The sequence below is a fragment of the Aptenodytes patagonicus genome, chromosome 1 (assembly GCF_965638725.1).
Source record: "Aptenodytes patagonicus chromosome 1, bAptPat1.pri.cur, whole genome shotgun sequence".
Taxonomy (NCBI): domain Eukaryota; kingdom Metazoa; phylum Chordata; class Aves; order Sphenisciformes; family Spheniscidae; genus Aptenodytes; species Aptenodytes patagonicus.
The window spans coordinates 161,536,508-161,551,292 of NC_134949.1; the positions used below are offsets into that span (position 1 = coordinate 161,536,508).

Below are 14,785 nucleotides of genomic sequence, written 5' to 3' on the forward strand. Positions count from 1 at the left end.
TTTTAGTATATGTTAATCTAAATGTGATGAAAAAGTAATTTTTATGGCTCCTCCACTGTTTGGCTGTAACATTGAATGTTAATGTTCTGCAGCCACAGGCCTTGACACTGGGCATGTTTGCAGACATGATGCAATGTTTTGCGTGAGGACCCTATCTGGGCTAACAAGCCCGTTTATCATCAGGGTTAACGAGCCCAGGCAGAATACTGAACTAGGCTAGACTGCTAGACAGCTCGAGCTTTTGAGCGCAGGCTGTTTTGGGTATGTCTGCATGATTACATTGTGCCATGCGGAGATACAAACTGCTTCTCTTCGTTGACACGGCAACCTATCACTTCAGGAATCAGGTGTGTTAATCACATTATAGAGTCCATATAAAAATGAACTCTGCAATTCCCTCACCCTTATTCTATCTTATCAGGAATGCAGTTCAGCAGTTTCTGAGGTAATGACTCAGAGTATTACTCAATATTACTCAACAAAATGCATTCAGTCCAGGTGGAGGGACAGTAAGGGTCTCTTGAAATGTATTTATTTAGAAGAAACAAAATAAAAATGCAAAGTTGACTTTGAAATTATCATGTTTGCTATGCAGAAATCATAAAATAAATTACTTTTTACCCATTTTCTTTGTGTCATATTTTTTCTTCAAACATCCTCTGCAGTCACTAAGCAGAAAATGACTTACCCAAAAATTGGAATTCATGGTATATCATGTTGTTAGTTGCAGAACTTATATGACTTTCATGAGAAAACACAATGCAGAACAGAGTCAAGGGAAAATAGCCAGTAAGTCCCAAGATGCACCCCTCTCTTTTGAGATGCATTTAAAATGCATAAAATACTTCATCCTTATTAATCAGTAGGGTTTATGGAATTTGTTTTGCATATATGCAGGCTGTTAAAATGTTTTTTGTTTTTCACTTGATATTTTCCCCCAAAATAGACATTCACACTGAGTAAATGACTGTGAATATTGGCACACTTCAATAGTCCTTAATCCAGCAAACTTTCAAGCAAGGTAGAACTGTAACAGCAAAAAGAGTTTTGTGAGAGGGGAACTGGAATATGTTTTATTGCATTCTTACACACTCTTTTGAAGGTAGAGGTAAGCTCACCCTGTTTGTGCTTTCAAACATTTGGAAATTGGGTAGCCATGCTACACAAACTGAACTAATGTGGCTCTACGACTTCTATTTCACTAGAAAGAGAAAGTTGAGCCATAAAACAATGGATTGACTGGGATGAAGGGGCAAATTCTGATTTCAAACAATAACAGGTCCTTTGTTGTTGCTGATGCCATCTCTATTCTTTTCTATGCTTTGATTTTCTATTCTATGCTTTGATTTTCTTCTGCTGCATTACAGAATGAATGAACAACCGAACAATAACTTAGACAACTCTTTCAGCGTGTTGTGTAGAGTTGCTAATGCTTTCTGAAATACGTAATTCACAAGAGCTTTGGTGTTCAGAGATTAATGTGGGGCAAATTGTGGGGCCAATGTTCAGAGACTAATGGTGGGCAAACAGTTCCATAATTTTCAAAAAATGTTTGCTATTTAAATGGATTTTTAAGCATTCAATGAGCTAAAGTTTAATTTATTTTCCATGGATGTAATTCAATTTTTGAAAAGTCACATGTTGTAAAGTCACACAGAGGTGAATCTGCCGGTAATGGCACTTAGCATAATGTAGCATTTTCATTCTATTTTTTCTCCGAGGCATCTGAAGACCTTTTGATCTTTCTTCCAATCCAGTATATTGTCCTCCTACTCACTGACCTAGTTGAAGTATCACTTCCACATCCATGAAAACAGACAACACTAAGTATTTTCCTCAGATTGTCTTGCAGTGCTGATACTACCCTTCTTCCAAATCATTATGGTAGATGTTTACTGGATTCTTGTAAAATGATGAATAACTGTACAAAGCCCAGGTTTTAACTCACACCTATATAGGCAGAATGGGAAAAAAATATTTTAAGAGCAAATTTTCTCCTCCATGTATGTTTATATTCTGATCAAAACACTTGTTTTGGCTAAACCCCAAAACCTTAATAGAAGAATTAACATTAACAGTTACAGTAAATTCAGCAAAACATAGCCACTTACCTGTTCGAAAGTATTCTTTTGAAATTCTTCAAATCCAAAAATATCCAGTACTCCAATTTCAAATACCTGGTCACTGGGAAAAAAAGATATTGCAGATAATAAGAATTCAAGCAAGTGAATAATATATCTGTTGTTTCTGACAAAAGTAATTCTGTTCTAGGATGAAAGCAGGCTGTATTTCAAAAACATGGTATGAAATACACAAGCAGACCATGTATACAACAGAATCAAAATTCTACCCACCAACCTATTATATTGAACATAAATAAAAAAGCAGGGTTCAAGATTGTTTTAGCAGCCACTTTAAAAACTAAATTTGTAAGAGAAGGAAAAAAACTTAGCTTCTTTAAAGTCCAGTTTCTAAAGGTGTAGGTGTCTATTCGCTCAGATGAGGGATAGCCATTTAGAGGAAGTTTCAATATTGCTTGGTTGCACTCAGATACCCCTTCCAGTTCATATTTCTTCGACAGCCAGAACTGCTCCTACTAAATGTACTTCAAGGGAAACCTGTTAAGCCAAAGTCCTCTCTGTGCCAGCATCAAGTAGAGGCTGTGAGCTCAGGCTGCACAAGAGGTTACATCTCTCAGGGGAAAGAACAGTCAGGATTTGGGCATGAAGACGACAGACGTTTCTTCTCTGTATATATAAAAGAATACTTGTTGGCAGTGCATCTAATTTGTCATGTGCCACTGCTTGCATTCAGGGAAAGGCTTTTATTTTGGCCCAGTGGAAGGATTAGGGCAGGGCAGTCACCTAGGATTTGGACAGGAGATATGGGAAAGGGACAGAGGTGTTATTATTCTGTACTTGCTTGGGACTAAGTAATTGTAAACCTGATCTGGAGAAGAAACTAAGTTCACTGTGGGGAGTAAATTTAATGTTTTGGGATATCCTGTTGCCTGCTTTGGAAGGATTTGAGAACTCTATATGAAAGGGCTGGGCTCACTGAGGCTGGGCTTTTTCTTTATTTTCTTCCCTGTATCGTTAGACAGAGAACATAAAAAAGAGGGTTACAGTAAAAAATTTGTTGCAGTTTGCCTATGTGAATGCAGTGGGACTTTCTCCGGAGCGAAATGATCTGCCAGCAGGATGACAGACTTTGCACTATAGCCAATGGCTCTCTGGAACAGGAAAAATCAGCAAATGAAAAAATAATTCATCTTCCTGAGAAAGGAGATGGACACTTTTTAAAGCAGATGAGTTTTCCTTTCTCTTTGCCAACATAATTTGTAAATGTATGAGGTTATATGTATACAAATAATATTGCAGCCTGCTGTTTCTGAAATCTACTTTTCCTTCCACATTTTCCTCCGTGTTCCATGTTTCCTCTGCCTAATTCTATGTGCATATCAGGATATAGATGTAAAGGAGAAAAAGGTGATCCACTGTTGAAATACTTTAGTATAGTTCTATTACAGTCATTGTAAACACTACCATTTAATTAGGCGATGATCCAGCCCTGAAATTAAAAGGAAAATCATAAAAAAATGGAGTACTGCAAAACAAGCTAGGAAGAACAATCCTCAGGGACAAGCAGAGCCTTCTTCAGAAATCATACCTACGAAGTTTGTCTTCATTTCTAAGGCACACTAGTTCAATGCACTACTAATCGTCACAAGACTGGCTATGTGCGTAAATGTCAGACATAGAGAGTTGCATAATAAATCTAGTCTAGAATGACTTTGTTGGGCAGGAGAGGTTATCGTGAGGTCGATTAGCCTCCAACGGAATTTCTACAAGAAGCATAAAGATATATCACCACCTCTGTCTCTAGCAATGAGTGCAATTTAAATTGTGTTTTAAGATGTAAGCCTCATTCTCAAGTATTCCTGATTAGAGATGGGTGTACATTCCTTGTCACAATGTGTTTTCAACAAAACCAGTCCATTTCTGTAAAGAAGAATTAGACATTTTGAAAACAACCTCAGACTAATATTAAAAAGCCAGAATTATTATGTTATTTAAATAAGTTTTGGAAAAAAAGTAGTTTGGCATTTCAGAATACTTAATAAGTTTTCCTTCTTATTTTATTATTTTGTCATTTATCTATAGCTTTCCTTATAGGAAGGCAAAACATGAACTGCTATGTAATATTGCACAACAACTAAAATATTGCATTATATTTCATAATTATTAAGAGCTACTTAACACGGATGGAACAGCTTATCCCTTCTCTGTCTGATTCAATGAATAGAATTGAGGATGAATTGCTTACATCCCAGTTTAGTGCCATGACTGTTATTTTATCAAATTAGTTTCCCTTACTTTTTCTCAAGGAATATATAAACATCTGCATAAGGAAAAGTTCTAAACAAACTGACTTAATGCATTATTACAAATCAGGCGAAACAGGAACCTGGCCCTAGTTTCTAAAAGTCCAGGTAAAAACCTTAGCAGACAGCCTATTGCCTACATCAAATAACATTCTTTATCAAAACTGTGATATTTCCAAGAAATATCTTGATTTGCTGGAGATGCATTTGTTGACAGGAGAACGTGTCATCCCAATTTTTTTGATGAACTCCACTTGATAATCTTGGCCTTGTATTATTAGAAGATGCACATACTACATGAAAAGAGCTGGAGGTTTTACATAATTGATATCTTGCCTACAGGGCAAGTATAACGGAACAAGGCTCTGTATCCTCTACAATAGCGACATTTTATTACTACATTGTGGCATTTATTTGCAAAATCTCACCAACCATGATAGCAATTTTCTGTATTAAATTATTGCCCAGATTTTGAAAATTAAATAGCAATAGACAGCACAACATCAAAATTGAAAGCGTTGTTTTATATGTGGCTACAAATTACTTTGCTTTGCTTTTTTGTTCCTTCTTGTCTTCCTCTGTTTTATACAACGTTTTTTTCTCAGAGGGAGGGTCCATATATGTCTTTCTTGGCTAGCTGTCAATCATATTAATTCCAGCAAAATTACTTTCCTTAAATTAATCATAGCAGAGATTCCCAAGGCAAAGTAAAGCATGAATGATCCCATGTTTACAAATGAAAGGGCATGTCGCCAGTGTCTAAAAGAACAAATATTAGAAAACAGCATGTTTTGTTCTGAAAAATCCCCTTATTTTACTTTATTCTCTTATGGTTACTAAACATCACTGACACTTTTCCTCATTATGTTTCAGATATTCAATATTTACTATGTACAAATAAAACAGCTATAGTTTTAGTGGGGACTGAGACTTTGATTTCAAGTTTGACAATATTTCCTAGCGCAGAAATTAGGAAAACAGCAATTTGCCAATATTTGAAGAACATTTATATCTCTTAGACCAGTACATAGCTATGGATAGTTAAAACCAGGCATGGATGTTAACCATAACTCATTTGATTTTTGTGATTTACAGAACAGCATTTTGACTGATAATATTTTACAATGTCTCCAGTTTTGCCTTTTTCCTCAGAATAACATCTCTGTAAAGATGTTCTTACAGACTAGAAATACCTTTTGATCTTGTACACTTAACAACTGCATTATAAAGAAACCACATAAAAATTCTTGGCAACTCCTAAAAACAATACACATACACCAGACATCCTGTCTGATGATCTACTGTCTTGGCAGACATCTTGCCATTCATCAAGAGATGCTCTTGACCCGTTTGCCATTCCTGGCAAGGTGAACAGAATTCCCTTTGCAATACTTCTGACCCAATGCTTCAGACAAACCTACAGGAAGTTATTTGAGCACTCTTTTTTCATCCCAGATGGTTTTCAGCTCCGAAATCCATAGGGTTCATTCTCATTGTCATTTTTCGTAAGCTGCCTACATAACGCAGTGAGGTGAATCTCTTCAGGCAGGATGATCTAACGTGCCTTTTCATCTGCCCCAGATATAACGTTTCTTGTTCTTCCTCCAACTTCTGCAAGTAACCAGGAAGGAAGCCAGTAGGCTTATGTCTGGTCTGGATAAACTAGAAGTGATACTGATTAATGAGGAAATAATTCTAGGGTTACATGAAGTATATAACCTAGCCTTCAAATGAGGACCCTCAGAATCCTACATAAGACTCCCTCAGTTCTCCCAGGGGGACAGATTACACCCGTTGTCATAAATACGGTTCTTGAAGGGAGCAGGCTGAATACTCCCAGTTGGATATGTTCTTCATCTCAAACAATTACTAAAACAAACTAGTTTCTGAGACTTTTAAGAGAGATTTTTCTGAGATTTTTTTAAGATTCTGTCATTTTTGCTGAAACTTGGTGTCATTGTCACACCTCTCAGTCATCTTGCTCAACAACTGTCATTTTTCTTTTAATATTACCTTACCCAGGTGTGAGTGGTACAGATAGAGACAGTGGTTGGACGCAGCGGAAAGAAACACTGGCTCCTTATCTGACAAACATTTCTTTGACTGACTTGACAGGTATGGCAGGAAGGGAGAAATATTTTTCCTAATAGACTCAAGATCTGTAGCCCTCTCATCAGTAGCACATACTCTTCCCCAGTTCTTTAAAGCAAAATTTGTTCTATGCTTTAAAAAATGGCATTCTCTTGTTTAATGAAACACTGGAAATGATCTAGACTGAAGCAGATCTCAAAATATGATATTACGCACCATATTGTATTAGACGCTTTGTATTGTTTGTCTGTTTTAAAGATTTCCCTACCTCCACATATAGAGACAATTCTCATTATACTGTGGGTTCATGTTCTGAACAGGAACTCTCTTTCTGTCCTTCCTGCATTCCCAGCACCCTTCTACTAGGTTCAATAATAGATAAATAAACATTTTAGTTTATGCTCTGATTTTTTTCTTAAGCTGGGAAGATTTCTGTTTCAGAATACCCCATTCTATAAATCAGATAATGTGTATTAAGAAGTTTGTAAATGAGACTCCTGAGACCTTTCCTTTGCCCAAATAAGTGTTGCCACTGCCACTCTCTGGCAATATTTGAATTTCGCTGGGAATAAGATTACACAGTCAGAATACACAAGCTTTCAGAAAATACCTATTTAGAAATATTCTATATGCTCTATTTGAAACAGAAAACTTTCCTGTGGCTGACCTGGTGATACAGACAGGGGTATAATTGAATGCTAGCTTTCTTTGCTTGTCTAATACAGCAAGCGTATTGGCATTAGCCCCATCTTCAGGCCACAGAAGAGAGAAACTCTTTGCTAACTAGCTAATAAAACATCATGCTTTCTACTTACTAGCAGGCAGGGAAGACAATATCAAGATTTTCTCAAGCATATATACCTCATTAGCTTGCTTTTCATCAGAAGAGAAAAACAATGTTTCACAAGAGTTCACAGACACTCTTAAATCCCCATAAATGTAAAGTCCCGTTGCAAAATGAGTCAGGAGTTCTTAAAACATCATCTGAAGACATTTTATTACTAATATTTGGATCACTAGATCCAACTTTGCCAATGTGCAACCAAGTACCTTGAAATGCCACATTTAGGCAACCGTGAATGCTCTAGTCTCTTTTATCTACAAAACTGAAAATCAGCATACTCATTGGAATGGAAGTAAAACAGTAGTAAACTTTGAGGAGTTAAGAGTCTTGGGAAGAAGTCCACCTAGACAATTTTTACAATAATAAAATCAGTAGAATAGGAAATCATTAAATAAATGAACAAATATAAATATTAATAATTTTTAAAAAATAATTATACGCACCTGTGAGAAATTGTAATAGTTTTCCTCTAATCCCATTCTAGAGGCCAATTACAGAAAAACAGTTTCTCCCCAGTGAATTTCTTTGAAACAATATCAAGATGAATAAAGTAATAAACCTCAAAGGTACCTTGCAACCAGTCCAAACTAGCATCCATGGTTATAATTTAGTTCTAACTAGACAAAATCATAAGTAACTTTTTATGAAGGAGAACAACATTTCTGAAGGTGTATTATCTCACTTAACACTGTCATTAAAACTCTTGCTTTATATTTAGTGGATAGTATCGTAAAGTAATGAATTCGCTGGATTCTGGCAACACTTTTATCCTCTAAACTTAATACTCTAGAACTTGGTCTTTGCAGCTTTTCATAGAATCGTCTCCTCTTCCCTTAGATCTAATGGCAATCATCACTTTTACCTTTGCCTGAAACCAGCCACAAGCTATTTCATGGTAAATACAAATCAATATTAATGACCAAGATTGAGTAGCTTCACCATAGAAGTTAAACCCAGGTAACTAGTTTCCTCAAAAATGCCAAGATCAAATGTTTCTCTTAGAGTTACTAAGCCAATAAATCTAGTTTTACTGCTTCATAAATTTTTACTGAAGTGGGATGGAAGTACAGTTAAGCTACCTCAACAAAACAAGAGAACTGAGTAAGAAACCTTATTCCAGGTTTCTGATGAAGTTTTCGTCCCATCTGGTAAGCAGTAACTGTGTAAGTTTCTGACCGGGGAATGAAGTGTGGTCTGAAATGTATCAGCCTTACTTAGCCACAGTAGTTAATGTCTTTGGTGGATATTTAAGCAGAGGTTTATTAAAACTGCACCAAACTGCACCAATGCTGCTAATTGATAGAATTGCTCAGATGTATATAAAGTAAATCTGAACCACAAATCACAGATTCATGCAATGATTTGCATTAATCCAACTTGCATCTTAAACTGTGCTATGCCTTCATTTACTACTACAGGTTATACAATATGATTAGTCTGGACCAAAAAAAAGATGGGGGTAGGGGAGATATGTTCTTATCTTAAGCTGGCTAACTCAAGTGAGGTTGAAATATCAATGAAGGACGGTCAACTTCATTTTCACTTAAAATAAGCTATTTAGCTTCAAGTTTGGAAAGGGACCTGAGGCTGAATTTGGCCTGCTAAAATTTAATATGTCTTGTCAGCACTGCCAATATATCCTGAGCTGGTTAGCTTCTTTTAGCCAGCCTAAATGAAAAACCCCTTTTTCAAGCATAGGTATAATATAAAACTATTGCAAATTCCTCATTCCTGCCATCAAACAGCTGTCCTGTTTTAGCTGGGACTTACAACATCACATAGTCTTCAAGTTACCACACAGGTAGAAATAGTTTCACTGAGAAGTATTTCCACAAGGTAGAAGTCACTTCAAGCACATATGATTGCACTAAAAGGAGACTACAAGGTAAACAATATACAAACAGCTTTGACTTTCATTATTTGAAGATCCTATGATACCTAGAAATTATAGGTTTACATTACTGAACAACAGTGATAAACAACACCCTATTCTGAAAGATTGCGAGATATCAAATTTCAAAATTGCAAAATTACACATTGAAAAATTATTTCAAACAATTTTAATAGATTTTTAATATACTGATTCTAGATTTCTTCCTCAACAACCACTACAAATGAGCTCACTGTAATTAGGAATACCTGAGCTGGATTGTTGTCTGTCACAGACATGTGCTGAGCTAAGGCCATGTTCCGTAAGTCCCAGGAATGAATGGGGAAGATTTGAATGTGACCACATGCCACTGTCCATCCTTGTTATAAACACAGTATTTCAAATTAGGACATTGGAAAGTTGCTCTAGCTTGGTTGTCCAGGTGCCTGCAATTGTAAGGGGCTGGACAATCAGAAACAGACAAGTAAAACCATTCTGTGTTACTGGCAAAACTTCCTTTTGCCTCCAGCAGGAAGCTAGGCACTCTGGTGGTATATATAATGACGGAAAGCTTTTATGCGCAGAAAGCTCTGAGTTACTCAGGCATGGTAGCTTTTTCTGTCAGCTAAGCCTATAGAAAAGAAATGTGATTTATTACTAATTGGTCTACAAATAGGATAGGAATAAAAAAAAGATTATGAAGTCTTCAAACTCTTAACAACTCTAAAAAAGGGCACTTGATAAATATTTATCCTGTGAAGCCAACGCAGATATGATACAAGGAAAAAATACTTACTCTTTTTTGGAAGTTCCACATCTGTCTTTTGTGGATTTCCATTTACTAATAATGCCAAGACATCTTGTACGTGGTGGTCATAAGAAAGCTCATCTGAGCATGTGAGATGTTGAACCTTGGTTAAGTCACATGCATATGATCATCTAATTAGGTCTACTGTCTTAGTTTGCTACTTTGATTCTACTGAGACTTCTTTTGTTTATTGGGGTTTTTTTTTGTTTCTTGACTGCACCACTGACACACATTAATTAGCATTCATTTTTTCTAAGAAGCCACACCGGGTAGCAACAGCATTGAATTTAGCAGATGATAATCTAGAAACATCTAGAACATTCTTAGAACATTTAGTTCGGTGAAGTTTAAACATTCATTTGAAGGCCTTTGAACAAAATTCTTTTTTTAATACCCTGTGGTAAGGTCATAGTTTTGGGGAGAAAGAACAAGAATATTCTGCACTAAAAAAACACCAAGCAGCTTTTTGCTTGTTGAAAGACTTAGCTCATTCTGTACTGTCAACTCTTAAAAGGCTACTAATTCTAACCACCAATCTAGACTACTGCATAAAGTACCACATCCCCCTACACAAGCAAATAAATAAACAAATATGTTACCAGGGAAGCAATTTGAAGGAATGGCCAGTGATTTAAAGATCCAAGCATCGCTGTCATGCTATCATAAAATGCTTTAAATGATGGAATTATGTTTCTTTTATGGATCTGGATTTGAACAGATAATGGCACACCTAATAGTTTGTAATGACACTCCTACCTGCCAGTCTCATCTTGATTTTGAAGGTAGCAGTTGATTGTGTTGACTAAAAAGCTAAATAAACGACCATACAGAGATTTTGCCAAGAGATCCCGGTAAAATTCTGCAATCTCTGTAGTGTGCCTCCGTACAATCATGTCTCCTAAGAGAGAAAGCAGAAAATGGAGATGAAAGCATGCTGTAAAGTTCGCCTTAAGTAATTTTAGTTACAATAAGTCCTTCCACCCTTTTTAATTCTGCTTTGCCAACCATATACATGGTGTTAGTTTTTTCCTGAAGCCTTCAGTAAAAGATGAGAAGACTGTCAACACTCACAAGATCTTCAGTTTAGAAACATGTACTTTTTTCAATAGAAAAGGGTATGTGTACCACAGAGAACCCGCATTTTACTGAAAAGAACTTTTCAAAACTTTTTTATTTCCCCAGGACACTCCTGTTGACTTTATTTCTTAGTATTAATATCTAATCTGTTATCCTGACACACTTTTGTAAGATTAATCAAATTAGGAGTCCATCAGCGTCAGTCTGCAAAACGGCTTTGCTCCATTTACAAAGACATTTCTAATTCAGTGGCCCAGTCTGACTTATTGCGTGGCAGATAATCCTACATATTCTTCAGAGAGAAAATTTACAAGACCATACAAGAAATAAGAAACAAAAACTTTTAAAATTCTCAAATCAGAAGGATCAAAATGCCACCAGGTCTGATCTATGAGAATGTAAGCTTGGAAAAGATTACCTTTAAAATACTGAACATCAGTTGTTAAGGCTGAAGCAAGCTCATCTGGTGAAACCTGCAGCATCCCTGCCACTGAAACGAAAAGAGAATTTAAAGAAAGCCTGATTTGTGCTCTACTGCATATTTTATTTTTATACCAGATTTTCTTATGTAGATGCTATTTTTTAATAGTGAAAGAACCCACACATTAAAGAAAAGAGTGCTGTCACAGGAGTAATCAAAATTAATGAACATACAAAGTCGGATTACTATAATCAGCACTTTGTGAAGTTTGAACGTATCTGTATATTACATTACAGCTTCCTTTCCTCTTTAAAGATTACTCAGGATTTTCCCCAGGGCTTGGCAGACTTTCTCTCCTATTAGAGTTATGGTATGCTACTTATTGACATTCTGTATCCATAAGCCACTTTGAGGAGATTTGTTAGTGACCAAGAGGGCAAACTTCAAAGCATGAAAACAAGAGACCCTTTTAAGACACAGATCTTTGAATGTAAGGAATTCAATTCAATGCAAATTGTTCAGCTGTTGACAAGCAGCACAAGAGTATTTTAAAAGACGACTGCCCAAAGTGCACTGTATAATTTCTTTTGGCAAATGGTAGCATTAAATATGACATTGAATTAGATAATTTGCAATACTAGTATTTTATTTCATCCCATAAAAATCTGTAGTTTATAAAACATCCAAGTCAATTGGATCCTGTCTTCCCACAGTAACTTATGAATTTTCAGAAGTAATTTTTTTGTCTCCCTGGAACTGTGTTTCCATCTGTCGGTGGATCAGCGCAAGTGGCCTGATCGCGACGCTCCAAAGTCACGTCCTACTGACCTTGTTCCAGTAGCTGCAGGTCTGACACAAATGCTGTCTCAGCGTCTGTCAGAGCCGTAAAGCGAATGTCTCCAAGATGCAGAATTGCTGAGAGAATTACAAACAGGTTCTCCACCTCCTGCACATATTTTATGAAGAATTAAAGATAAAGAAGAGATCTGTTGGGCACACCAGTGAAAGGCTATGCTTTATAAAAATACAAATTCTATATAGTTTGTATCATTGGCATTTACTAAGTTAAAAAGTACTCATGTGTGAACTATTAACAGGAAATTTGGATTTAGAAATCAAACTGGAACCTATCTAGGACATAAAACAAGAAGATTACCTTTTTTTTCTTTTGTTTTAATATAAATCACATTAACTACTGAGTTAAGAAAGTTTTTCAGAATGTGATAAAAAATATTGAAATATCTTTAATGGATGCATTATTTCTGCAAGAAATAAACGTATCTTCTCCATAGAGATTTTCCATCAAGACAAATTCTGTATCTGGGAATAGCAAGGTTTGTTTCTTCCTCAGCCAACTGCAGTCACAAACGAAGTGTCTAGCTCTAAATTATAATAGGTTCCTGGTAGTAAAAGCTGTAGTTAAGGTCTAAAAGAAACAAAAGCAACCCTCCTTACCCACACGCTTTCTCCCCATGATTGCATCCTATGTTCTGATGCCTCTAAGGCTGTGAAACAGTTATCTTTAGGGCTAGGTTATTCCTGGCCTCATTTTTACCACAGCAAGAAGAGAACTAATGTTCTTGTTTGCTTTTTTAAAATGTTTTTAAATTCAAGCAAAAAAATGATCCATGAAATATGAACCAAAAATGCTAGGACATGGAAAACATTGTGTGTTTTTGGATGGGTTTTTAAGGTCAGTTATATAACAATGGTGCTCCTTTAAAATTATAAAACGGGAAACCTGATATCATCCAACCAAGCTTGGATGACTTTTCATCAGTTTTCAAAAGCAACAGGTCAAAAAAAAAAAGATTTTCTTCTTCTTCTTGTTCCTTTCACTAATAAATATGCCCGTCATCAGAGGACATTAAAAAAAGCTTACAGTCTTTCTGGGATACAGACTACAGCACCTCTGATGCTGTTTAAGCAAGTCGGATTCTCTAGACTATCTTTTAAGAGAAGAACTTCAAGCTCTTACTGTATGAGATAGATGTAAATAGGGCAACAGTATATTTTTCTGTTACACAGTACCAAAGCTGAAGATTAAAAAAAGCAATATATACAGGCGAAGTCTGAATAAGGTAGCTCTTAAAAGAGAAGAACTGTCATACTAATATGGCATTTAAGCTAGGGTGCTACACCCTGCTTCTTGGGAAGGCCTCTCAGGCAAGATGGAATGGCACTCTAGTACACCATACTTCCTGCTTGTTTGTTAGCTTGTTCAGAACTGGTTTGGGGACGACTGCACAGCACTGAATCGCGGCAAGCTGTTTATTCAGGTGATTTTGGTAGGGCCTTGGGTTTAGTTCACGTTCCAGATTCTCAAACACTTTCTCTTTGTGCTCTAAGATGCATGTTCCCTCAACTTTAAAACAATTTTTTAATAAACGTTAACGTACATTGCAAGATACCATTAAAGACTGCTAAGGAATGTTTATATAGTTCTTCAAAAAGATAATCTATCATTCAGTGTGGTTAGATGGTCAAGGAATAATACATACAGACCTTTCCATGTACCTCAGAAGTAATGGGTAGACATTTTAGGAGATGTGTTTTATCTACATATTCCCCTCTAGCCTCCAGCACAGGAGATCAGCCTGCAGGACTCTGGAGCCCCACAGATTTCTAGCCTCCTAAATGATTATTCTAACGCTGCCCTGGATATAGAGGAGCCTTGAAGATGGTTTACGCTTTTCTGAGAGGCAACTTACTTCCTTTCAAGAACTCTGAGCAAAGTGAAGCTGAAGTGCTGGATCCAAAAGAATATGTATTTTTCTACATCAAGTGTTCTCAGACTGTTTCTGCAGGCTTCTAAAATGTGATTCATTACACATTCAATTATTTATTTATGGGCTGAACCCCTTCCTCAACAGAACAAAAAGGTTAATAGAGAGATCCACCCATCCGTGAACGCTGGGCTAAATGCAGAACTGCCTGGAACTTTTGCTGCTGAAGTCTACAGGTGCAGAGCTTGAGTCATTAAGAGTAAGGAATAATTCTGTCAAATACAGCCATATGTGTTCAATTTTGTACATGGCCACATGAATATTCATGAAAAAAACCCCACTCTTTATATTGAAAGGTGGCATAGGTTACCAAAGAACATTTGTTACTACCTTAACTAGAGAATGCCAAACAACTACGTGATGTACCATCACCACAGAAGTGTAGCTCACACCTAGATAACAGCTTCAGCAGATTCACAATTTTTTTTTGCTGATAGCCCTTGATCCCTTTTTATTACAACTGTTGCCCATCTGTCATCTCTTATGATAACCTAGCATACTGTC

The 14,785-nt window shown here is 36.3% G+C and overlaps 1 protein-coding gene across 1 annotated transcript in view; it reads right to left on the minus strand.

The window, feature by feature from the left end:
• MYO16 (myosin XVI) overlaps positions 1-14,785 on the minus strand; it is a 317,122-nt gene that overhangs the window by 111,154 nt on the left and 191,183 nt on the right. Inside the window, exons 18-21 of the mRNA XM_076361144.1 lie at positions 12,324-12,441; positions 11,493-11,564; positions 10,754-10,895; positions 2,112-2,184 (exon numbers count right to left, since the gene is read on the minus strand). Coding sequence (XP_076217259.1) covers positions 2,112-2,184; positions 10,754-10,895; positions 11,493-11,564; positions 12,324-12,441 — 405 coding nt within the window. The remainder of the gene's footprint in view (positions 1-2,111; positions 2,185-10,753; positions 10,896-11,492; positions 11,565-12,323; positions 12,442-14,785) is intronic.